Below are 27,293 nucleotides of genomic sequence, written 5' to 3'. Positions count from 1 at the left end.
AAGCAGGCCGTGAAACGCCGTTATTTTAATCTTTCGAAATCACTCATGCGCGCTTTTCCGGACTTTACGCCTCCGGACGCGGCTCCCTCCTCCTAATTGTCTTCATGACAGTGTCCTCATCTCCTTCCCGTCTCCCGCTCCTCCTTAATTTCCTTCTGTTTGTCATGTTCTCTTTTCTTTCGTTAAATGTTCGGGGCGTAGGGACCGGTGTCACGAATGTCCGTGCCCGGGATTTTATAGCGCGGCATACGCCGGCTATTTGCTGCTTACAAGAGACTAATCTGTCTCTTTCTTCCTCGCAATCGTACCTATGGACCACCTGGCCCTATGTTTTTTTCCACAGTTACGCGGCTTCTCCCCGTGGTGCCGGAGTGTCTTTAGGGCTCTCTCCCGCTCTCGCGCAGTCGGTAGTATTCAATGACTCGTTTCCGGGTCACTGCGTGTATGTTCGTTTATCCCGCGGTACCCCGGACGCTCCCTTTTTCGATCATCTCTTCGGGATCTACGTCCCTTCTTCTGCCCACTCCCTCGCTCTTCAAACGCTGGCTTACGTTCGATCGCGGCTGGTGGCGGTTGGTGACGCCGATAATGTTTATTTTTTCGGCGACTTCAACTGCACGCTAGATCCCGAGATTGACCGTGCCGGTTGCGTTGAGTCACGCACGGGCGTAGTGACAGCTTTAGCCAGCTTGGTCGGGGATTTCGATCTCGTCGACGCCTTTCGACGTCTCTATCCTGATCGCCACTCTTTTACTTGGCGCACTCGAACCACCCATGGTCTCATGTCAGCACGCCTTGATCGATTGTATTATTGTACTACTGCCTCTCTCACCTCGGTTTCCCATTTACCGACGTTCTTCTCCGACCACGACGCAGTCTTCTGCGCCTTCACGGAGGACGCGACCATCTCTCGAAAGGCTCCCTTCTGGCGCCTCTCCCCGGAATTGCTTTTAAATACCGCGTTTGCCACTAAGGTACGCGCGAAAGTCGTATCTCTCATCCGCGCTCGTCCTGAGCGTGTCACCTGGAGCTTTTGGTGGTTTAGGTTGTTTAAGCCCTCGATAAAGTCTTTCCTGATAAGCCTCGTTCACGAGTCGCGCGTTAACGAATCGGTTCATTGCAGGTCTCTCGAGATTGCCCTGGGCTCGTTTTCTCCCGACTCCCCAGAGTATATCCAGTGTCGCGAAGAGCTTCACTCTTTCCAACTCAGTCAGGCGAGGGCAAGTCTTGTCCGTTCTCGAACCGATTTCTCGCGCGCGGTTGATACTCCGTCCAAGCAGTTTTACGGGCTTGACAAAAAGGTCCGCGCTTCGTCGGTGGTCCACGCATTGTACGATACCTCAGGCGTCCTAGTTCGTGACGCCGAGTCCCTACGCGACTGTGTCGTCAATTTCTATTCGTCCCTTTATTCCCCTCCCTACCCCTCCCCTTCCGCGGAGACCTCGGAGGTGGACTTATTCGCCCAACTTCCCACTTTGACCGATGACGCCGCCAATAGGCTCACTCAGACTATCACCGCCACCGATATCATCGAGGCCCTTTCGACTCTACCTCGCGGTAAGGCGTCCGGCATCGACGGTTTACCGGTAGAATTTTACTTTTTGTACCAAGATCTCCTAGTGCCGCTCCTGTTACAAGTCTATCGCGACCTCCAAATAAACCCGCGTTTCGCTTCAACCTTCGCCGAATCGGTCATTTCTCTTATCCCAAAGAAGGGTGATTTACACTCTCTCTCCAACTGGCGGCCAATTTCGGTCTCCAACGCCGATTATAAGCTCTACGGCAAGGTTCTCGTCAACCGTTTGAAGCCGGTAATTTGCTCGGTCGTCCACGCCTCTCAACCGTACGCGATTCCTGGTCGTACTATTTACGACACGCTATCCGTCATCAGGGACCTCGTCTCTCTCGCGAACCGACTTAATGAACCCCTTGCCGTCGTGAACATTGACTTTGAAAAGGCTTTCGATCGCGTAAGCCATGACTATCTCTTTCGCCTGCTTCACCGTTTCGGTTTTCCCGAACCTTTCGTCGCATCTTTACGGGTTATCTATACGAATTCGACTTTCCGCGTCCGGTATAACAACATCGTCACGGACCTCATTCCCTTCCGGCGAGGCATTCGTCAGGGGTGCCCATTATCAGGGATGCTTTTCTCCCTGGCGCTGGAACCTCTCCTGTGCCTACTCCGATATCGTATCTCGGCTCGACTTGGGCCTATTCATCACTCGATCGTCACAGGCCCTTTCGCTGATGACTCAAATTCCTTCCTCCGAGAAGATCAAGAATTCGACATTCTCAAAGACTCTTTGGACAAATATTGCGACGCCTCCGGCGCGATCGTCAACTATCGCAAGTCTTTCACGCTGTGGTGTGGCTCCTGGAAAGGTCGCGGTGACTCACCTCTCGGTATTCCCTCGCGCTCCGACGGCGGGCTTTTCCTCGGCACCTATCTCGGTAACTCCAAGCTTTACGAAGCTCAGAATTGGCCTGAGCTTCTTACACGCCTTCGTAACGTCTTAGGACGTTGGTCGAAATACCGTCACTTAAGTTCTCTCGAAGGGAGAGCTTTAATCGCGAACGCGCTCGCCGCTAGTGTTTTGTGGCACCGACTCAAGGTACTCCATCCTCCTGCCACGTTCGTGACGTCCGCTCAGAAAGCTCTCAACGACTTTATGTGGGATGGTATTCACTGGGTGCCATCCTCCTCGTTATATCTCGACAAACGTTCCGGTGGCGTCGGCCTCGTCAACGTACTTTCGAAGATCAAGGCTTTTCGCGTCGTCGAAGCGCTATCCCTCTCAACCGGACTCGGCGCGACGATGCCGCGGGTGCTCACCGCCTCCGCCGTTCTTCGTGCGTGCAACCCTACTTTCACGTCGCTCGAAGACTCTCTCCTTCATAATCCGCCACTACAAATCGCCGACTCTTACTACGCCTCTCTTCTAGCCAGCGGGTTTTCCTCGGGAGTCATCTACTCGACCTCCGAAGTTACGCTCGCGACAATACGAACCTTGCCACTCTTCGACTCTCCATTTATAAAGACGGTCGATGGTACTCCACTCGCCAACGCTGCGCACGGCGCTTTCGTACTTTCGGGCCACGTTTGTATCGGTGACTTTCTTCACGGACCCAGCCATTCCTGGATTTCCGATCGCGATATGTTCGGAGACTCGCGACCATCACGTACTCAAATAATTGCCCTTCGCGAACTACGCGCGGCTATCATCCGGTCCTTTCCAGGGGTGTTTAACTCTACCGGAATCTCTCGAACTTTTAATTTTGGAACTTTGACCTCTCACGCTTTCGTGATTGAGTCCCGCACCGGTACCGCTATTACGCGTCTCTGTTTAAGCGACGACCAGTCAACGCGTTCAGTCTACCATGCCCTCGTACGCAGAGAACAACCCGCCGTTCAACCTTTCAAGGTTGCTCCGATCTCTGTCGCGGAAGCGACTGCTTCCTGGCGCATTTCTCGGCTGTCCCCGTTTACAACACGGCTTGAAAATGGGGTTCAGTGGCGGGCTCTGCACGGTGCCCTAGCCAGTCCTCAGCGCCTGGTGCACTTTGTCGCGGACGTCTCTACAGCCCACTGTCCCTTTTGTCCTGCTATCGGCAGTTTCTCCCACATCTATTACGACTGTCCAGTTGTGTCTCTGTTTATCGAGGGCATTTTGGTCTGGATCCGTTATCATACTGGCCATTCTCATAGCCCACTAGACTGCTTTTACCTAGCGGGTACCCCTGGCAACCACTGTTTCTGTAACCTTGTCTTTATGCTTTTTAAGTGCGCCCTTCAGGATCGCTATTTTAATCTATCATCGATCAATTTCAACGCTCAAAATTTAAATTTTTTCCGTGCCTGGTTCTTAAACAGGATTAAGTCCCGGGTACTCGCTAGGTACCGTTCGGCTAAAGCGTCGGCCGCTCTGGCCAACGACGGTGTGAATTTCTTGTCGCGTTGGGATGTTCCTAAAATGGAACATCGCCCCTTTTCTTAATTTAAATTTTGTGTTATGACTCGCACGTACCACGTACTTTTGTTTTACCGTACTCGTTTCTACTGTACTTTTGTAATTTTTATCCACCCGACCATGACGTGAGACTTCCTACACATGTAGTGTGTTTTTGTTCCGCGTGTTTTTATTGACCTTGTAACTTTGCTTTTGTACTTTTGACGCCAATAAAGGCCCTGTTTAAAACAAACAAACTCTCTCTCGTGCTCGTTTTATAAAGTTCGCGCTTATTAACGCTCCCGATTTTTAGAGTATTTTTATTGTTCAAAGTGCCGTACAGGCTTTATTTTTGTATTTTTCCGGTTCGAGAACGTTCCTGCTTGCTTTTGGTGAAAAAAGTTTCCAAAAAGAACCGATATTTTCGGTTTTTCAACCGTTTTTCGGTTTTCGGTTTTTACGCCAAAAAGTCGATTTTCGGCTTTTTAGGCTTCGTAGCTTTTGAAAGTTTTTAATTTCGCGCGCGCGCGAAATTAGACTTTCAATTCTCGCGCTATGCCTTCAAAAGTTCGCGCGCCATCCGATTCAATCGCGGCGAATGCCGCTAACCCTATTCCATCTCCAAACAACCCGAATCCATCATATCCGAACCGACAATCTTTTGCCAATGTCACCGTTAAAAATACACGCCAACCCAACACGAACCGATCCAACCGCACCCAGCCAAAACGATACGTTTTTCGCTCCAGGACGAATAATACGAACACGACCAACAAGAAGATGACTGCCTCGAACGGTATTTTGATTGATTCCTCGGTTTATCCATATTCAAACAAAGAGCTGATTGACGCCGTCAAGGCGGCGACGAACCCAAACCAGATCTACGCTTTTGCTAGAATCCAAGGTACATTTCAAATATTTTTCAACAACTCGACGTGGGCTACGGATCTGAAGACCAACGGTCTGCCCATGCCTGATAACACAATCGTTCAATGCCACGCCTACGGAACCCCTCCAACGCGTGTGGTGGTTTCTGATGTTCCACCCCTCTTTGAAAACTCAGACTTGCGTGATATTATGTCGGACTTTGGCTCCGTTGTCGGCCCAATCAAGACACTCAGAGCTTCGTATGTAGATCCAGAGCTCCCTGCTTTGCAAAGCTTCCGTCGCCAAGTTATAATGAAGTTTCCGACCTCTAAGGCTCGTGAGATGCTCCCCGAGAGACTTTTCGTTGATCTTGATGACGTCCCGTATACTTTCTTTGTTTCCACTGACATCCGGTGTCACAATTGTCACGAGACTGGCCACACCCGTGATCATTGTCCAAAAACTCACGCTGAAAAAGATCTAGCCGGTGAAAACAGTTCTACCACACCGAAAGTGGTTGAAAACGCTGCCGAAATTGAAATGGATGTCACCATGGCATCTCAAAATGAAGATGTTCTTCCCGTCTTGGACATGACTCCAATTGTGCCTCGTGTAGATGATGAAGATTTGGACGTCTTCAAGACTCCAATTAATTCACCGACCCGTAAACATCCTCCGGGTTTCACCGTCCTCAATAAGAACAAGAGGCATTCGCCAGCAATAGAGGCTTCCTCTGGCCCGCCAATGAAATTTTCCATTATTGAACCTACTTCTCCTAAAGCGAGATCACAAAAATCTGCTTCTTCCTACTCCAGCGTCACTTCAGAGAGTGACCTGACAGACTTCCTTGATTCTGACTGTGACCCGAAATCTTCAACGTCCATTCCGCTCAGCGACTCGTCACTAGTCAGCCTTTTTGACTCGATGTATCGATCCAAGATCCCCATCCTTATCCATGTTCGTCAGTTCACAAACTCACCAGTTGCTCTTATCAAGCAGCTACAAAGCATTCGAAAGAACGAAGCCACGTACCGAAAGAGTCCACTTTCTAGATTGTCTAAACAGGCCATCTACCAGTGGGAGCGAAAAATCATGAAGGAAATTGTAGCGGAATCGTCTATTTAATTTTTATGGGTATTTTACATTTTTGTTTATTTTTCCTTCGTATTTTACGGAACTTGATTTATTTTTCTATGTACTGGTTAATTTTAATTTTAATTTTAATGCTTTCTATTTATTCTTTAAATGTCAGGGGCATTGGTACTCCCGAGACCAATACCCGCGCTCGTTTATTTATTCAAAATTCTAACCCTGATATTGTTTGTTTTCAAGAAACTAATGTTAAAACGGATTTTGGGGCGTCATACCTTTGGAAACACTGGTCGTATTCTTTCGAACACGCTTTTGCTTCTAAAATGGGTTCCGGTGTTTCCATCGGTATGAAGCCCCAATTCCTCCCTTTCGTTCGTGAAGTCAAAATTCATCTAAGTTATTTGGTTTATATTCGTTTCGAATTCACCCCTCAAAATTTCACTCACGTTTTCTCTGTTTATATTCCGTCTAATGACGATCAAGTTGCGTTAAACGTCCTTGATCATTTAAATTTGCTAATTGAAAATTTACCTGTTGGTGAATCAGTTATTTTAAATGGTGACTTTAATTGCACCCTCGATGAAGCTCTCGACCGCCGCGGCTGTATTGACCGTCGCGTAAACGTCTCGCAGACCCTCCGTTCCCTCGTAAACGGCCAGGATTTGCAAGATGCTTTTAGAATTTTCCAACCAAATACTCGTTCCTATACTTGGACTTCCGTCCCTCAGCGTGGTCGCGTCTTTCGGGCACGCTTGGACCGTTTTTACGTTGACAGTGCCACCCCTGTCAGAGCGTGTGTTCACGAAGTGTGTCCTTTTTCGGACCACTGCCCAGTTATCTTACGTATCGCCAATCCGCTTTCGAAAGTTCGGTCTAAACCGGCCTATTGGAAGTTGGATGTTAAAGCCCTTGAAGACCCTGATTTTGTCAAAGACGTTAAAACTTTTATCCGCGATTCAGTAAATGAACAGGCTTCAAACACCACTAATCGCTCTTGGTGCCAGTGGTGGTTTGACGATTTTAAACCGAACGTCCGCGCGCTTTGCCGCGAATTCTGCAATTTTAAATCTAATTTAGAACGGTCTCGTTTACGGGACCTGCAACGAGAAGTTCACGCTTTTAACGACCCAGAAAGCCCCGATGCCAAAGCACTTCGTTCTCAATTGAACGACTGTCTGAATAATCATGCTAAGGAGGCGCTCTTAAAGTGTCGAATGTCTCACGTTGCCAATGTTGACAAGCCCTCGGCAGAATTCTTCCGCTGGACTTCACGAGTGTCTTCCTCCGTGAAGCCTATGGATAGCGTTTACGACCCCAACGGTGATTTAGTTTCTGATCCTCCCCGACTTCGCGAAACTGTCATTAACTTTTATTCCGAACTCTATTCTAATCCAAATTCTATTCCCGCTCCCTCTTCCGCGTTACCTCCTTTACTTCAAAATTTACCTAAACTTTCTCCGGATTCCGTTGAATCCCTCAAATATCCGTACTCGTTTGCTGAAATTTCTCAAGCCCTCAAATCTTTGTCCCGAGGTCGTTCCCCTGGTCTAGACGGCCTTCCTGCTGAATTTTATTTAACCTTTTGGGACGAAATAGGTCAAGCTTTATTCCAAGTTTACCGTGAACTCCTTCGTAATTTGAAAAATTCGCCGTACTCCAATGCTTTCTCGAAGTCTGTGATGTGTCTTTTGCCAAAGAAAGGAGACCCTCGCGATATTCGTAATTGGCGTCCTCTTTCTTTGACAAACGTCGACTACAAAATTTTCGCTAAAATCCTTGCCCTTCGCCTTAATAAAGTTCTCACTGATATTATCTCCCCCTCTCAATCTTATTCGGTTCCTTCTCGCACCATTTTCGATAATTTAAACGTTCTTCGAGATCTCATTGATCTCGCTGACGCTAAAGATGAACCCCTCGCTTTCGTGAATATAGACTTCGAGAAAGCATTCGACTCCATCCTCCATGATTATCTTTTCAAAACTCTTGTCGCTTTCGGTTTCCCTTCCGAATTTTCTGGCCCTCTTGCTATGCTTTACTGCAATTCGTCGTTTCACATCAAAATTAATAACTCGCTTACCCCATCTGTTAAATTTAACCGTGGCATCCGCCAAGGCTGCCCACTATCTGGCGCTCTTTTCTCGATCGCTATTGAACCTCTCATTCGCTTTCTTGATCTTAAACTCGCTCGCCCTAACGAACTGGTTCCTCACAGGAGGCTAACTAACGTCACGTACGCCGATGATTTAACCGCTCTTCTCCGCGAGGACACGGAATTTCCCATCCTAAGAACGTGTCTCGATACATTTTGCGCCTTTTCCGGAGCGCGCGTCAACAATTTAAAAACCGTTGGCCTTTGGTGTGGAACGTGGCGTGGCCGCGTTGACTGCCCACTAGGTTTTTGTTGGTCGTCTGACGGTCACAAGTTCCTGGGAATCCATCTCGGAAACAGTCAGAATGTAGTCTCTAAAAATTGGAGTGACCTTGAAGGGAGCTTCCTTCGCGTTCTCGCGCGTTGGCGTCCAATAAAACCCCATTGCTCGTTATATGGTCGTGTCAACATCGCCAATCAGTTGGCTGCCAGTGTATTATGGCATAAACTGAAAATTTTGAACCCTCCGACTGATTTTGTTGATAGGTGCCAAAAAGCCCTCGAAGCGTTCGTTTGGGACAAGGTCCATTGGGTGAAAAACGAATACTGTCTTCTCCCTAAGCAAGTTGGTGGCCTAGGACTGGTTTCAATTGCCGAAAAAATTCGTAGCTTTCGCCTGGCGAATGTTGCGAGCCTTCTAGAAACGGACCCCTCCCAACCTAATCATGTAACCGCTTCAGCTTTCATTCACGGATTATCTCATTCCCTTACTACTCATTTTCTCACTAATAAGCCTCACCTTACCAATTCGACTTTTTATAACTCTTTATCCGAAACTTTCTCCAATCTTGATTTTAAACTTTCTCTTGAAAATTCGAGCGTGGATGTTTTGTCAAACATCCCTCTCTTTGATAACCCCGCCATCACTGACTCTGATAAGAACCCCTTTTTAGGTTTCCTCTTTAACCGGTTTATCCGTGATGGAGTTTCCTCTGTCATGGATCTTCTTGACTCTGACTCTCTAAGGTGGCGTCGGATCCCAAATTTAGTTTCATCACCCGAATCCGTCTCCCGCTTAACTGTTAAATCTTTTAAGGCTCTACAAAAAGGCGTACTCGACGCTTTCCCCGACATTTTAGATAATTTCGGAGTTCGAGATAACTTCATTTTTGGGGAATCTCTTTCTCCCACTATCGTTCTAAATTTACCTGGTTCTTGCCGCACGTCCCTCTTTCTTTCTGGTATTGGTATCTCTCGACTCGCATACTCCCACCTCATTCGTACAACTAATTTTCCAAATCCAATTTTCCCTTCAGACCTGTCCATTCCAATCCCACCAAAATTCTGGAGAATAAACACTATCAGTCCTCTTTCGGCTCGTCATGAAAACGCAACCCAGTGGCGTTTACTTCATGATGCCCTTCCCGTTCCAACACGACTGCACCATTACGACCCAGACACTTATCCAACGCGCGACTGTCCCTTCTGCCCATCTGTAGGGAACGTCGTGCATATGTACTACTCTTGCCCGATTGTCACGACCATCCTGATCGACGTTCAAATACTTCTCTCAAAATTGTTAGGCCATACCCACAGTTCCCACCATTATTGGTTTTTAGTTCCTAATTTTCACTCCCATCGCGCTTGCAACCTGGCCTACGTTCTACTTAAAGATACGCTGTATCGTAACGGTCTGCGAGACGGGTACGCCAACAACTTTTCCCGTCCTCTGCCTGAGTTTATAAAGTTTATATTTAATCGTTTTCGTGGTAGATTCATCTCCCGAATTAAATTAGCCTACTCTTTTGCCCAGAAAAATGATAATCTCGACTTCTTTGAAAGCCTTGGTGTTTATACTAGCGTTTTTCAGACGAAAATGGCCGTTATTTGGTTCCGTGTTGAGCTTTGTGTTAAAAAGAAGCTTCATGGCAAGGTTATCCAAATTTATTTGGATAGTCAAGCGCCTCTCAATCAGTGTAAGATTTCTTCTAATCTGGTCTATAGCTCTCGGACCTAGGCATTAACAATAAAATTCAACTGTTTTGGGTTCCTGGCCATCAGGGGCCCTATGGTAACAAGAAGGCCGATTTCTTGGCCAAGAATGGGGCAGAAGCTGGCTTCTTTGATAGTGCGCGGCCTTATCTCTAATTCTATAACTGACAGTCAACTCAAGCTTTGGCCAAAGTCAGGCTAAAGAGTTTATCTCGGGCCCCTCTAGGCAGAGAGCATAAGAGTTGCTCTCTCTCTAAGTCCAATATTAGGTTAGTCGTTGGCGATTGTTACGCAGACCAAAGGTTCGAGCATCTTGTTATGCATCAGTTGGAAACCTCCGATTTCTATAACATACCGGCCAGGCGGATACTCCGTTTTCTGTCGGATATTGGACTTTTTAAGCCTTAACGTTTGCGATTGCACAATGGCCCATTAGTGTCATACTTATGGGACAGTCAGCAAAAACCCAAAGAAGTCATAAGTAACATAAAAAACCTAAGTATGACACTTTCTAATCTACAAAAATTAATTTTTATTTGATAGTCTGTTTCGCCAATGAAACTTCAGCTTATTGAAAATTTAAGCGCATACCGAAGTAATAATTAAACTTACTTTGAAAATAAAAAGATGACTTTTATTTCTGGAGGTATTTTTCGACTTTCAGCCCTAAACGCGATTTTCCCTCATTTTTATTTATCAAACCAGCCTGGCAAACGAGTTTCCTGATCTAAAACGTTTGATTACGCAATCGCTCCGCAACAGATTATAGTTAACGGAAATTTTTATGGTATTTCTGATAATTTTATATATGAAACCAAGAGCATATTTGGGTTACTGAGAAGGAAAGAGGTGAAGCGAGAAGTACTACCCAAGGCTGACTGAAAAACGCAATACAAGTTGAAACCGTTAACGCTATTTTTAGGGATCTTGTCCTTAAGCAAATGTCGGCTTCAAACGTATTAAAAACGTATTACAGAAAATAGAGCCCATAAAATATCGCCCCTATCGTACTCGTAGCTACATCGCGAGTTTTTAAAATTTTGTCAGCCTACGAGAAAATTCGTCGATTTCTCAGTCTAATTAGTACTCGTAATTATATTATCGGTGCAATTTATTGTTATTAACATTTTTCAAAGCTCAAGGGTAGGCATTAAAGTTGTTAAATTTATGAAAAATGTTTGCAAATGCGAAGCTTAATTAGGCCATCGTTAAAATTTGAATAAAAGAAATATCGAAATCAAATCGTTGCTGCAGTGAAATTTAACTGTTTAAAGGAAATATTTCGATGAGAAAATTCAGACTTTCTAAAAAATACGTTTAAATTCCTTAATTAAAACGTTTTCTCAAACAACTTTGAAATGACAACGGTCATTGAAACGTTTTGCTATGGAAAGAAAAATGGTGTTTAGAAGAAACTGAAAATTACACCTAAATATAATTAAAATCATGTTTTAGAACAAAATAAAATTTTAAGGAACTTTTAGAAAAATGTACAAGATATATTTTCAGCATTCTCAGAGACAAGATTTTTGAATGATTACACGGTGTGCTTCTGTCATTAGCGAGCCACTAGGTTCTTTAATAGTGCCATAATAAATTTCGAATTTATGACCTGGGCTCGGGGGAAAATTAAACCCAGTTTATGAACAAAAAACTGGTTAAAAAAATTAATACACTGGTCCAATTAATAAACACTGGTCCAAGCAATTAATGCACTGGTCCAAGTAAATAATTGAATAGGCCAAACAATTAATACACTGGTCCAATTAATATATACTAGCCCAAAGATTTAATATAATTTCTATTTTGGTCGAAGCAATTAATAAACTATTGCCAGTAATTAATGAATTGGTCCGAGAAAATAGTAAACTGGTCTTTTACCATCAGGCCACCCTTATTTCGGAGTCAGACTCCGAAATTATAATTTCATCATAATTATAAGTAAATAATATTATATTATATTATAATATAATATAATATCATCATAATTATAAGTAAATAATGTTATATTATAATAAGATTGTATTTATGGACACTTTTGTAAGTCACAGCTTATAATGGTACTTCAGTTTACAAGTATTTTCTAGGTAATATGTATGTTTAAAAATATTTTAGTTACATCAATAATGTATTTATATATACTTGGGAAGCCAATGAGCTTACGTTTCGAGCGTGACAGGGATTGGGCGCCACGCTAAAAATCGTCTCAGCAGAGTAGACGAAGTAGAGAGAAATGCACTATTGCTCACATATTTTTTCATTTAAAATAAGGTGTTAATTGCCTCAATACAATTTATAATGGTACGTAAGGCCCGTGGAAAGAATTGGTGACCGCTGAATTGGTGACGAATTCAACCCTAGCGAGTTCCTTCATATTCTTGGCATCGAGGACTAGTAAGGTCACCTTGGTTTCGTCTTCGAGGTGCAACAACGAAGACAGTATTACACCTAAACAGAGAAAGAAGGCTTAAGCGGAACGCCATCCTGGTTTTCAGGATCTTTTCATGGAGAGGTCAGCGTACTCCTAGTTCATATCTTCCCGAATTGGTTTGCGCCATCTGTGATGGTACCCGAATATATTAAAGTTAACCATCTTTTTTCCGCCAATAATTTTCGAACTAAAAATACATTAGTTCCACGTTAGATGGCACGACGAAACACATGGATATTATATCTTTTTTGCACTCCACTAAGACTACGTTTATAAAGAAATGCGAGCACTTCATAACATGGCAGCTAGGAGCAATAAACACAAGGAGAACGCAGCTAGCCTTCAAACACGCTAACGCAGTGTTGTGTACAAATTTCATTGGACGAACCATTACGCTGAACGTTTTACGGAAAGGGGGAAGACAATTTCCGAAGAAAATGCACGACAGCTTGTGTGGGGTGCTGTGTTTGTTGCTCCTAGATGGCAGAAAGGTAGTGCGCTGACCTCTGCATGAAAAGATCCGGGTTTTATATTTACCATCATCCTCATCTTGAGCATTGGGCCTGGCAACGAAAATGGGCTCTGTAGGGCTTTTCAAACTTTCAGACCACAAAGCAAACGTTTTATCGGTCACGTTGATTTTAGTCTACAACGAAACATGGCGATAATGATATTATAATTAAATAATACTTTATTATAATCTCATCATAATTATAAGTAAATAATATTATATTATAATATAATATCATCATAATTATAAGTAAATAATATTATATTATAATATAATATCATCATAATTATAAGTAAATAATATTATATTATAATATAACATCATCATAATTAAAAGTAAATAATATTATATTATATAATAATATAATATCATCATAAGTATTAGTAAATAATATTAAATTATAATCATAATTATTATTAAGTAATAATTAATATTAAATAATATTTCATCATAATGATAATTTCATCATAATTATTATTAAATAATATTTCATCATAATTATAATTTCATCATAATTATTATTAAATAATATTTCATCGTAATTATAATTTCAACGTATAATTTCATCGTATTTATAATTTCATAGTAATCATAATTTCATCGTAATTATAATTTCATCATAATTATAATTTTATCATGATCAAATAACTCAACCTAAAGTAATACAACAAAAGTTCATAATAAACCCATTTGGGAAAGTATCTAAATTTCGAATTACACCTATATGAAAAAGTGTCACACTCTTTTCGCAACAATTACTAGACAGATAAGACAACTCAAAAACCACGTTAGCGTTAATAAATATTTGAAAATTTCATTAATTGACCAATAGATGGAGATAGTTGTCTGCGGATGTTCTTTTTAACGTAGAAGCGGAAGTTATTAAGAATTATAGTGGTCGAGATTGTTACGTCAAATTTTAAATTTCAATTTTAAATATTTCTAAATAAAATCGGTCACTGAATCTGTAGGACTATATTTCCGGCTGAGGCCGAAAAATCTTTTATAACAGTACCAAGTCGTCTGCTAGTCAGAACTAGGGATTTTTATAACCTTTCAGATTAATTTTTTTATTGTACATTTATCAAAGCAGCGTTGTCAGACGTACGATAATTATCGTATACGTCGATAATTTCAAGGCAAGTTTGGAAATGTACAATAATTTTGATTTAGTAAAAAACCGGTTTAAAAATTCAACTTTTGAACATTAGATTTTAGTTTTCAAAAGGTCGTACTTCACTTAAGCGTTATTTAAAAAAAAATATTTTCTCAATACTCCCACAGTACGATTATTCGATTTTCAGGACCTGCAATGCTTCGAAGCCATATTTTTCGCATTTTTTTGGCCTTTTCAAATACGCTTGTTGGCGAGTAGCGGTCATCGAAAGGATTTTACAAGGCAGTCGTGGACGCATATTTAGATACTTATAAACTTCTGGCTAAACATACCAAACCCGATTCAAAGTCACCAGTTTTCTTGCCAATGCCGTAGAGGTAGCTGTACTTCTTTCCATTGTACGCGTCGTAATAGACTTGAGGCATTTCAAAAATGTCCAGACCTGTTAATGGCAAGGAAAAACTTAAATCAACTAATTACGGAATTTGTTAGACCAGGGGTGTTGCTTAAAATGGCCATTTGAAGGTCCAGATCGCCATGTTTTGGGTAATTATTTTTCATTGTAAAGTTTTAGTACATTTAAGAAATAAGCACTTTGAATATCAAGATTAGCATTCCATTTACTAACGATCAAATATTTGGCAACTTCTTGGTAAGACAAAACGTTTGCTTACCTACAGAGAGCAGCTCAGGGTGGCATAAGATGGAACCATCTTTTTGTTTGTACGCAGTCGCTGCAGTGCCCGTCAACGTGACCAGGTTCTTTTCTCCAGCCTATTTGATCACAGTTAAGTTAAAGAATAGAAAATTTAAAAGAGGAATAGCAACTCGACCGATCTATCTTGTTAACTACTCTGGTTTGCCGGGACAAGTGGATTAGTCCTGTAATCTCAAGCGTCTGTTTGGTAGATAATATGGACGGCCTAGTGAGGACGACCACCAAATCTACAACTTATTCTTATTTTAAGGGAATATAACTCCCAATGAATTCATGACGTAAGACCCCAACAATTTAAGCGATTCCCTACGCAACATACCACTAAGCAGCGCCGAAAATATCGACCGGTGGCAGAAATACTAGAGGTTGTATTCCCTTTAAGGCTAAATACGAAATTGCTAGTTTAGTCTAAAATATTTATCCGTACCCAACTTTACCTAAATTTTTACGATTTTTTAAAATAAGTGTTTCCCACTGGTTTAGTTGCACATTCCGCCACAGATGGCGACGGTGCATTGGCTAAACGTAAGAACGTGGATTCTTACGGAAATGTCCTCGGTCGATGTCATGAGAGGCAGGACGTATCTTCTAGCTTGCCCGTAGTTCTTTTGCCAAAGAGACAAATCGTTAGAATTCATATCTTCGATGTAGAGAGCTTTGAATATCTCTCCATCTTCGTAGGCGCACAGATCGACCACCAGGTGTCCTTCTTGCTCGTAGGTGTTGGCGTGGTGGAAAACCATAAATGGATTCGCCGTGTACTTCAGCGGAAGCAGTTTTCCACTTTTCTTCTCGACCACGTGAAATTTCACCTTCAAATAAAATATGCCACTGTAGCCGTTATTAAGTGCTACCATAAGTTTACAATTTTATTTTACTGGAGCGTTTTTTATAATTGTTTTACCTCTAGAAAACTAATCAAACAAGTACCAAAAACTATGAGTAATATTTTATTCTCCAGTCTCTACTATTTGGCTTTCCGTAAAAATTTTAATAATTAGGCTAAGCTTATCTGTTCGGTTTAGATAGTCGTAAGCTAGATTCCGTTCGCGGTACTGATGACTCCTAATTGGACGAATACGGTCTATCGTTGAAAATACTGGATATTAGGTGGTGGTTTTTTTTCTCGCTTGTCCGGGGACAAAAAGTGTAAACTTTTTACCCTAAGACGTTTTATTCGCCTGTTCTCGGAGTAAGATTTACCCTGTCCCGAATTTTGTTCGCTTGTTCCAGAGCTCGAAGGTTACATTTTTTACTCCTCCTCGAAAGGAGGTGTAGAGGGAGTAATCTAGCTTTGTCATCTGCTTAAATTTCGTTTCACGAAAACATGACGGGAAACTTTTTATAAATAACCTTTAACCTTTAACTACTCCCTTCTTACTCCAACTCGTTTTTTTCGTCAAGACAGAATTGAAGTAAAATGAAGTCATATGGCTACACTTTTTAACCTGCTCAAAAAACCCAGAACAGGCGAAAAAAAACCATCTATTATAAGACATTTTAGAAAAACTTAGTTCTTAGCTTACTTATTTTAAATGGAATGTTGTAAAAAAAATGGTTTACGAAAAGCTAATCATAACGTAACATCAAGAATGAATTGAGATCAACAGTGAATATGTACGCCGCACACTCTCTCTCTCTCTCTCTCTCTCTCTCTCTTCGTGTAGGCGGAGACCACCTCCCGGGAATCATGAAACCACAATCACTTCACCTGAAACATTCTTGGTAACACTTACTAATTCATTGGGCTGCCATTGAAGGTTGCCGCCATACGTTCCGCCTCGCAGCGAACTCCAAAGTAAGCGCGGGATGTTGATCAGCAGCGGTTGTTCGGCGAAGATCAGGTAGTTCTCCGAGGAGCCAAAGCTGTGGTAGTAGCTGGGATACAACATGCGCCCAGAAGGGATTTTGCACACGATGCTGGCCTCTTCCAAAGACTTGTTCTTTTCACCGTTGTCTGTAAGAACCATGTAATCCCCAAATTAACAGATTTTGTCGACAGTCGATACTGTTAGAAAGTTAACGATCTCTGTCCACTAACGCGCTTGATCAAACGTTGCTATTTGGATCAACATTGAAAAACATTACCGGTTTGATGGAAGTTGATAAAAATTACAGGTTTGATCGAGGTTGAAAAAATACCGGTTTGATCGAAGTTAATAAAAAATTAGAGGTTTCATCGACATTGATCAAATTGTGTTTTTACCTATTCTGATCAGCTGTTTCTGGTTTTATCGATGGCGCTCTAATGTTCACGATTTCATCAGTCCTTATCACAATTTAAACGATTTTATCGATCTCGATCATTAACCAAAAATTACAGATTTGGTCGACATTGATCCAACGATGTTTTTATCGATCTTGATCAATGATCTAACATAACGGGTTTTATGGACTTCAATCACTAATTAAACGTTATAGGTTTAATCGATCCAAATCAAAAGTTGTCTATTTTATCGACGCAGACCAAACGATAGCGATTTCATATGTATCGCTCAAACCTTAAAAAAACTATCGTTTGATTTTGAAGTAAATTGTACGTAACGAGATCAAAGGAAGTAAGTTTTTAAATTTCTTAAAATTTGTTTAGGATTTAGCTTTATTATCACTTTTCATAATGGACTAATCTATTTATTCGCTAATTTAGTCATCCTTTGCAATGCAGTTCATAGGTGGTTAATTTTAAATTAACGATTTTATATGTTTGGATCAAACCTTAACAATTATGGAAAACTAAAGTGAAAAAATATAATGTCAATATACCACGTGAGGGGGGAAATTTGATGAAATTGTAAGACGGCCATTTGCTGAACGAATTCCCCAGATTGTACACGGTGCCGTCATTCTCGTAATGCGCATGCGCAGTTGCGGTGTTCACAGCCAGATAATTAGACAGATTTTCCTGCGAAATAAGTTAGAACATGACTCTACAGTCCGTATTTTACGACCCACTGAATGTAGAGTACTTGTTCTTTCGTGTCTAATGTCTCAACGTCAACTCGGCGGATCAAATTAGTTTCAGTCGCGGCGTAGAATTGGTCTCCGATTTTCAGAACGTTTATGTTCGTGTTATCCGTCATTTCTCTACTGAACATAGATTTAAATCTGGAACGAAAATAATATTCAGGTTCATAAATTGAGGCTTTAAATTTTCACTTATGGCCACTATTTGTTTTTAAATTGTCGGCCCTAATGGTTTCGGATTAATTACAGATTTGCCAAGTGACCGGAAATTTAAAAAGGGACAATTTTAGTTGTTGGGTCAATGTTACCATCATGGACTCATTTGAGGGCTCTTCCGTCTTCTTTTTCCTAATCTTCAAGTAGTAAAGCAATTATAAAACTTAAATAATTAATAATTTAAAAAATAATGAAATTAAATAATTTAATTTAATTTAATAATTTAATTAATTAATGCAATCAAATAATTTAATTCAATTTAAGAATTTAATTAATTATTGCAATCAAATAATTTAATTCAATTTAAGAATTTAATTAATTATTGCAATCAAATAATTTAATTCAATTTAAGAATTTATTAACGAATTTAATTCATTACTAATTTAAGAATGTAATTAAATAATTACTAATTTAAGAATTTAATTAAAAATTAATTAAATAATGACTAATTTAAGAATGTAATTAAAAAATTAATTAAATAATTTTTAATTTAATTAATGAAATTAATTTCAAATTACTAATTTAATTAATTAATTTAATTTAACAATTACTTATTTAATTAATAAATTTAATTAAACAATTAATTATTTAAATAATTAATTAAACAATTACTTATTTAAATTATAAATTTAACAATTACTTATTTAATTAATTAATTTAATTTAATAATTACTTATTTAATTAATTTATTTAATTTCACAATTACTTATTTAATTAATTAATTTAATTTCACAATTACTTATTTATTAATTAATTTAATTTCACAATTACTTATTTAATTAATTAATTTAATTTCACAATTACTAATTTAAATAGATAATAAATAAATGCAATAATTATCAAATTAATTTTATAATTCGTTTCTTAATTTAATAATTAGAAAATTTATTTTATAATTCGTTTCTTAATTTAATAATTAGAAAATTTATTTTATAATTCGTTTCTTAATTTAATAATTAGAAAATTTATTTTATAATTCGTTACTTAATTTAATAATTAGAAAATTTATTTTATAATTCGTTACTTAATTTAATAATTAGAAAATTAATTATACAATTCGTTACTTAATTTAATAATTAGCAAATTATTTTATAATTCGTTACTTAATTTAATAATAAGTAATATACTTAAGTAATTATTATTAAATTTATAAATTAATCATTTAATTTCACAAATACTAATCTAATTTCATGATTACTAAGGTGGGGTGGCGGAGTGGTTAGCACTTTCGCCTCGCAGCAAGAGGAGCCGGGTTCGATTACAGCTTGTAGCACTGGATGAAAACTGGGAACCATTCCTTGTGCGTAGAGTTTGCAAGTTATCTTCTCACTGGTTAAAGGGGTTTTCCTTTCCATAAAAACTAGTTGTTAACGGTAATAGTTAGTGTAGGGAGCTATTGGCCCGCGTGGCATGATGGGCTTGCATTGTAACCCGGCCACCTGTTTAAGGCATCAAAACTTAATTTGATAATTATAAATTTTATTTATCGTTAAAAATTTAATTTAAAATTAGAAATTGGATTTTTTTATTTCTAACTTAATTTGATAATTATAAATTTTATTTATAGTTAAAAATTTCATTTAAAATTAGAAATTTAATTTAATTATTAGAAATTTAATTTAATTATTAGAAATTTAATTTAATTATTAGAAATTTAATTTAATTATTAGAAATTTAATTTAATTATTAGAAATTTAATTTCCTAATTAAAAATTTAATTTCATAATAAAAAATTCCTAATTAAAAATTTCCTAATTAAAAATTTAATTTCATAAATTAAAATTTCCTAATAATAAATTTAATTTCATAATTAAAAATTTCATAATTATAAATTTCATAATTATAAATTTAATTTCCTAATTATAAATTTAATTTCCTAATTAGAAATTTAATTTTGTAATTGTAAATTTAGTTTCATAATTATAAATTTAATTTCGTAATTATAAATTTAATTTCGTAATTATAAATTTAATTTCGTAATTATAAATTTAATTTCATAATTAGCATTGTCATTTCATGATTAAAAATGTTATTAAATAATTAGAAAAGTCATTTAATAACTTTAAGTGTCGATGGGAGAGCAGCATTTGAAACAGAAACAATCAAATTCTCACCCATTTCCATTGTAAAACTATCCATATTCATCCCTTTTCCGTTCAAATATTTGTCTTCCAGCCATACCCATTCAATTTGACATAAAGTTTCTCATTTCGCTCATTCCCTACCATTCCCATTCCATTTGACATAAACGTTCTCATTTCTCCTATTCCCTACCATTCCCATTCCATTTGACATAAAGTTTCTCATTTCGCCCATTCCCTAGCATTCCCATTCCATTTGACATAAAGTTTCTCATTTCTCCTATTCCCTACCATTCCCATTCCATTTGACATAAACTTTCTCATTTCTCCTATTCCCTACCATTCCCATTCCATTTGACATAAACTTTCTCATTTCTCCTATTCCCTACCATTCCCATTCCATTTGACATAAAGTTTCTCATTTCGCTCATTCCCTACCATTCCCATTCCATTTGACATAAACTTTCTCATTTCTCCTATTCCCTACCATTCCCATTCCATTTGACATAAAGTTTCTCATTTCGCCCATTCCCTAGCATTCCCATTCCATTTGACATAAAGTTTCTCATTTCTCCTATTCCCTACCATTCCCATTCCATTTGACATAAACTTTCTCATTTCTCCTATTCCCTACCATTCCCATTCCATTTGACATAAACTTTCTCATTTCTCCTATTCCCTACCATTCCCATTCCATTTGACATAAAGTTTCTCATTTAGCTCATTCCCTACCATTCCCATTCCATTTGACATAAACTTTCTCATTTCTCCTATTCCCTACCATTCCCATTCCATTTGACATAAAGTTTCTCATTTCGCCCATTCCCTAGCATTCCCATTCCATTTGACATAAAGTTTCTCATTTCTCCTATTCCCTACCATTCCCATTCCATTTGACATAAACTTTCTCATTTCTCCTATTCCCTACCATTCCCATTCCATTTGACATAAAGTTTCTCATTTCGCTCATTCCCTACCATTCCCATTCCATTTGACATAAACTTTCTCATTTCTCCTATTCCCTACCATTCCCATTCCATTTGACATAAAGTTTCTCATTTCGCCCATTCCCTAGCATTCCCATTCCATTTGACATAAAGTTTCTCATTTCTCCTATTCCCTACCATTCCCATTCCATTTGACATAAACTTTCTCATTTCTCCTATTCCCTACCATTCCCATTCCATTTGACATAAACTTTCTCATTTCTCCTATTCCCTACCATTCCCATTCCATTTGACATAAAGTTTCTCATTTCGCTCATTCCCTACCATTCCCATTCCATTTGACATAAACTTTCTCATTTCTCCTATTCCCTACCATTCCCATTCCATTTGACATAAAGTTTCTCATTTCGCCCATTCCCTAGCATTCCCATTCCATTTGACATAAAGTTTCTCATTTCTCCTATTCCCTACCATTCCCATTCCATTTGACATAAACTTTCTCATTTCTCCTATTCCCTACCATTCCCATTCCATTTGACATAAACTTTCTCATTTCTCCTATTCCCTACCATTCCCATTCCATTTGACATAAAGTTTCTCATTTCGCTCATTCCCTACCATTCCCATTCCATTTGACATAAACTTTCTCATTTCTCCTATTCCCTACCATTCCCATTCCATTTGACATAAAGTTTCTCATTTCGCCCATTCCCTAGCATTCCCATTCCATTTGACATAAAGTTTCTCATTTCTCCTATTCCCTACCATTCCCATTCCATTTGACATAAACTTTCTCATTTCTCCTATTCCCTACCATTCCCATTCCATTTGACATAAAGTTTCTCATTTCGCTCATTCCCTACCATTCCCATTCCATTTGACATAAACTTTCTCATTTCTCCTATTCCCTACCATTCCCATTCCATTTGACATAAAGTTTCTCATTTCGCCCATTCCCTAGCATTCCCATTCCATTTGACATAAAGTTTCTCATTTCTCCTATTCCCTACCATTCCCATTCCATTTGACATAAACTTTCTCATTTCTCCTATTCCCTACCATTCCCATTCCATTTGACATAAACTTTCTCATTTCTCCTATTCCCTACCATTCCCATTCCATTTGACATAAAGTTTCTCATTTCGCTCATTCCCTACCATTCCCATTCCATTTGACATAAACTTTCTCATTTCTCCTATTCCCTACCATTCCCATTCCATTTGACATAAAGTTTCTCATTTCGCCCATTCCCTAGCATTCCCATTCCATTTGACATAAAGTTTCTCATTTCTCCTATTCCCTACCATTCCCATTCCATTTGACATAAACTTTCTCATTTCTCCTATTCCCTACCATTCCCATTCCATTTGACATAAACTTTCTCATTTCTCCTATTCCCTACCATTCCCATTCCATTTGACATAAAGTTTCTCATTTCGCTCATTCCCTACCATTCCCATTCCATTTGACATAAACTTTCTCATTTCTCCTATTCCCTACCATTCCCATTCCATTTGACATAAACTTTCTCATTTCTCCTATTCCCTACCATTCCCATTCCATTTGACATAAAGTTTCTCATTTCGCTCATTCCCTACCATTCCCATTCCATTTGACATAAACTTTCTCATTTCTCCTATTCCCTACCATTCCCATTCCATTTGACATAAAGTTTCTCATTTCTCCTATTCCCTACCATTCCCATTCTCGTTCAAAATATATAGCGACCATATAGAAAATCCATTGCTGATCATTCCTGATCACAAAAATTATCCTTTACATCCATTCCCTAATTGAATATAAGGCCTCCCTTCCCCATTCCCGCGGTATTACCACGGTTACGATCATTGTAAATAGTAAAAAGATGATCTCTACATTGTAGGTTGAAAAATGTGCTTCTATATTCTCGATGGAAACCCTTTTCAGCCAACCATTAATTACCTGTCGAATATGGTGGCGCAGGGGTCGGGAAAGGCGGCAGTTCCGAATTCAGACACTACGATTCGGTTGGCGCTCGTGTTCTTTTTGAAACTTTCGCTACGTATGAACTTGCTGCGATAGGTGACTTCCCCGTCTTTGATGGCGAAGTTCTGCAGAATCGCCAGTCCGTCAAACCAGTGCTTGTACTTGTCCTCGCCCACTCGCATCAGCCCAGGACCGTTTCTCAACAAACACCCTTTCACCCATTTTGGAATTTCACCTGAAATGTTGGTTCAAAAAAAATTAGATATACCTATTGAAGAGCTAAGGAGAGCTTTTTATGGTTTTGCCTTAACTAACGCTTGCTTTCTATAAATAATATAAATTTTAGCAATGCCTTAAATGTTTTGGTATAAATTTGTAACATACTTATTGAACCAAATTTTAACAAATTTCGTTCATTATGACAGATTACTTAGTTTTACATATTTTAAAATTTAATAATAAGCTTCTTCGTCGATTGCCATGTAGGGGTGTGCAAAATATTTGGTCAGACCAAATAATTCGATCGAATACCAAATCCAATATTCGATTCGTGGAATCGAATAGCACTTGGTAAAGTTCGCGAATATTCGTTCTTCTTGATCAAATAGTCGAATATTCGAAAAGATAGGAAAAAGTATTTGGTATTTTCAAATAGTTTGCAAACTGGTCGAATAACTGCGGGTCTTTTTCTAATTTGTTGAGTTTCAAGGCCATCAGAGGAGAAAACTGTGAAATTTCCGAACTAGTGCTTATTTCTTTCACCTCTCTTTAGGCCACCGCGGCAAGGACCATATAAAGAGTAACTTGCACGTCCATTATTCATACCGTGTGTATTAAAACTTCTAAGCGAATGGCAGAAGCTGTTTATTCTTGCGCGTATTGGCTAGATTATTGGCGAGTTCTTTGTTATGGAATTTTCTAAAATAGCAAAGTAAAACTAAAACGTAAACCAAGTTCACTCCGCGAACTCTGTGTACACTGTCGTACCTCTGACTGTGCTAATAAGAGTTCGTGAACTCTTTAAAACCCGTACCTTTAACAGTACTAAGTACGCGAACTCGGTGTGCAGGTCATCCGAGAGTGACTTACCCCTCGTTCAAAACAAAACGAATAACTGGGAAGTAAGTAACTTTTTGGATTTTTCGGTTTTTAATTTTGAGTTCACTAAATTATTGGTTCAAAATTATTTTAAATTAAATTAAATATTATTTTTTTTATTTTTAATAAAAGATCTGCTCCTTCATGTTTTACATATGTTTAAAAACTCGAGATTTTAATGAAGTGTTTGCAAAGCATGGAAAATATAGCAGATCCTTTGATTTTAATTGTAGTTAGTAGTTACTAAAGAATAAAAGTCGCAAGCTGACTTCGACCTGGGGTAGTTAAACTTTAAAAATGTGTATTTTAAATTTTATTTGTAAAAGTTTTCTTTGAAAAAGGTTAGTATTATAGTTTAAATTTTTTAAATAAAATAAAATTTAAATTATACATTTGGTTTAGTATTTTACTATTGCAAGTAAAATGAACAGTGATTTCAATTCCTTTTTTTTTTGACAAATATGCAAACTATTTGGTTATTTCAAAACCCAATACGTCGAATTATTTGGTACTCGAAATACTATTTGGTATTTGATCAGTTAACTGGCTTACAATTTAGCTCTAAAAATATTCGACCAAATTATTTGACGTTATAAATATTCGATTTGGAATTTGACGTGTTTTGAATAAAAAAATTTGATATTCGATTCGATCACCAAAAAATGGTATTTGCACACCTCTATCGATTGGCTAAGATCAAAATATCGTACCATTGCTGTTAAATATATCATACACGATACAAACCTAATAGTTGATACCGTAGATTCAACTAGATTCCACGAAAATTTTACATAAAAGGTTTTTAGCCTCGTCGTTTCAAAAACAATTTTTATTTCAAAAATACAATATGTCTTACCTGTGCGCTTGCCCTGTACAGGTATGTCTGTTTCTTTGGAGCATGACCTTCCAGAGATGTTCGCGATAATAGCCTGCTCCTTCGCCTGCCCGTTTACCGAAGAGGCATCAGCCATAACTACAACATAAAATAATGGCTGCTAAATGGAATGAAAGACAAACTATAGTAAAGTACACGTAGATAAAGATTTTTTCGGCGATGTAAGAACAGTGAGACTTGAACAGTAAAAAAATGAAAGGCAACTGATATTATCTAATCTTGTAGCTTGGCTGCTATCAGTGCTCATGGTTCATTATACATTTTTAGTCCGTTCCATTGTGATTTCTTCGCGAGTACATTGATAGCGAAAAAAAACTCTTGTCTAGCATTTCGTTACATCCCAAAAAGACTTCATCTCCTTTAATTTCCAAAATATTAGTATCCAAAGTTCTATTTATAATCTATGACATAAGTTAAATAATACAATGAAATATTTTTCCTTCGCTTACGAATTTCTAAAACGTTTTATCTTTACCAACATATTAAATGATTTAAACTCCTTATAAAGTTTAAATTTCAAGAAATTTTAACTTTAGTTTGGTCTATTGGCTTATAGTTTTCAGTTTTCGCGAGTGCTGCTGTAACGTTTTTATATTAATTATTTCGAATTAGTAGGCAGTCCTTACGAGTACATAGTTTCCCGACGCAGTTTCTATCCAGTACAGTCTGTTTATTTCCGAGATGCCCTTGAGCGGAATGCGTCGGGAAATTATCGACTCGACGATGAGAGGAGGCGCGGCGCGATAATGACAGTAACCTTGGATTTTGATATTATAAACCGCAATAAAATATTACGGCGTTTTTTAAAGTTATATTAAGAGAAAACATTTTTATAGCTTCTTACTTAAATTATACTCCAGTTTCTATTATTATATGCGATTCTTACGGAATAATTACGAAATAACAGTCATACGCTCAGAAATAGCAGACGGAATCTTGCGTTCAAACAAACTCCTTTTATTTGAACTTTAGATACAATACTTGGTAGAGTGAGAATCGCAACTTGCTTAATAAAATATATAGGCATTACTGGCTTAAACTAACATCTGTTAAATTGATGGGACATTTTATAATTATAATAATTATTTATATTCCATTGACGTTGTATAGTGCAGCTTTAATCACGAGGTTATAAAAAGTCAATACTAACTTGTCCAAAGTAATTAATGTAATTTACGTGTAAAAAGGAGCGGTTGATGTAGAAAATCGAAGATCTATGAGTATTAATAAAATTAGCGCTTAGCCACGAAGCAATGCTTAAAACGAATGGGCCTTAGCGGGCAAATTACTTTTACGAAATAGAGCGTGAAATGGCCTGAAGCCAAAATAGCGGCCCAGCGGTTCCCTCTACAATGAAACGATGTCCGATAAATTTTACCTCCTGCGTTTTTAACCGAGTAGCCAAGACTAATTTTAAATTACTTTTTCAAAAGTCACAATAATGCCAACATTGACGAAATAAAACGATACATTTTTGAATAGGAACATAAAATAGACTTTAAAAATACTTCCTTTGCTTATGAAGTTATTTATTTTCAAATTTAAGTCATCATTTCGTAACTCAATATAAAGTTTCGACTACCCCTATCCCTCGTAACCAAAGCTTAACACTTGGAAAAAACCCCTAAATTGCGTAAAAATACTCTGAACCCCTCACTCAATTATAATAGAATCATAAACCTTAAAATATTAAATTTAATTCAAAATTTCATTATTTTATAATTAATTATACTGTTATAAATGAGAAAAACCAGTATAAAATTGTTATATGATTTCTTAAAATAATTGAAAATTTAGGTTACAGTATATTTAATTTAGATATGTGGCGCAGTAGCGTAGCCAGAATTTTGGTTCGAGGGCCCCTGTGAAATATTTCAAAAAAAATTAAAGTTTCAAAACCGTAAAAAAAGATCAAAATAGACAAATGAAATTAGTTTTATGATATTTTGATGAATTTTTGTCAATTTGATCAAAATATGTAAAAATTGATCAGAATCGGTAAAAATGGAGAAAAGTGAAATATAAAGATAAAAAAGTTGTATTTGCCAACTAATCGCCAAATCGACCATAATAAATGAATTTTATCAAAATTAATAAAATGGAATTAAGTTGTTTGAATTTGATCATAATTAATAATTTTAATTAAAATTGATCAAAATTAAAATTTTAATTAAAATTAATCAAAATTAATAATTTTAATTAAAATTGATCAAAATTAATAATTTTAATTAAAATTAATCAAAATTAATAATTTTAATTAAAATTGATCAAAATTAATAATTTTAATTAAAATTGATCAAAATTTATAATTTTAATTAAAATTGATCAAAATTAATAATTTTAATTAAAATTGATCAAAA

The 27,293-nt window shown here is 37.9% G+C and overlaps 1 protein-coding gene across 2 annotated transcripts; it reads right to left on the bottom strand.

The window, feature by feature from the left end:
- Positions 1-11,439: 11,439 nt before the first annotated feature.
- On the bottom strand, positions 11,440-25,869 carry LOC149921089 (carotenoid-cleaving dioxygenase, mitochondrial-like). Of its 2 annotated transcripts, none has more exons than XM_090163798.1 (11): positions 25,847-25,869; positions 24,895-25,011; positions 22,917-23,175; positions 17,734-17,872; positions 17,531-17,669; positions 16,504-16,724; positions 15,313-15,579; positions 14,724-14,823; positions 14,382-14,491; positions 12,959-13,067; positions 11,440-12,438 (listed from the first exon to the last, which is right to left on the bottom strand). In XM_090163798.1, the coding sequence occupies exons 2-11, from the start codon at positions 25,007-25,009 to the stop codon at positions 12,284-12,286; spliced, it is 1,614 nt and encodes a 537-aa protein (XP_090019924.1). In that variant the 5' UTR covers positions 25,010-25,011; positions 25,847-25,869; the 3' UTR covers positions 11,440-12,283. The 2 variants fall into 2 exon arrangements, with proteins under 2 accessions (XP_090019924.1, XP_090019923.1); XM_090163797.1 differs by lacking the exon at positions 25,847-25,869 and adding an exon at positions 25,560-25,578.
- Positions 25,870-27,293: the final 1,424 nt, after the last annotated feature.

Source organism: Leiobunum rupestre, chromosome 11 (genome assembly GCF_980474605.1).
Source record: "Leiobunum rupestre chromosome 11, qqLeiRupe1.1.hap1, whole genome shotgun sequence".
Lineage (NCBI taxonomy): Eukaryota > Metazoa > Arthropoda > Arachnida > Opiliones > Sclerosomatidae > Leiobunum > Leiobunum rupestre.
This window is presented reverse-complemented; position numbering and strand designations above follow the sequence as displayed.

What these genes read in the sequence shown, in the direction of transcription:
- LOC149921089 (XM_090163798.1), bottom strand. Translation starts at nt 25,009, where the DNA reads ATGGCTGATGCCTCTTCGGTAAACGGGCAGGCGAAGGAGCAGGCTATT. An exon ending in TGCGCCACCATATTCGACAG is followed by an intron (nt 17,873 to 22,916) that starts GTAATTAATGGT and finishes TTTTCGTTCCAG; the next exon opens with ATTTAAATCTATGTTCAGTA. An exon ending in GTGACTTTGAATCGGGTTTG is followed by an intron (nt 13,068 to 14,381) that starts GTATGTTTAGCC and finishes GTTTCGTTGTAG; the next exon opens with ACTAAAATCAACGTGACCGA.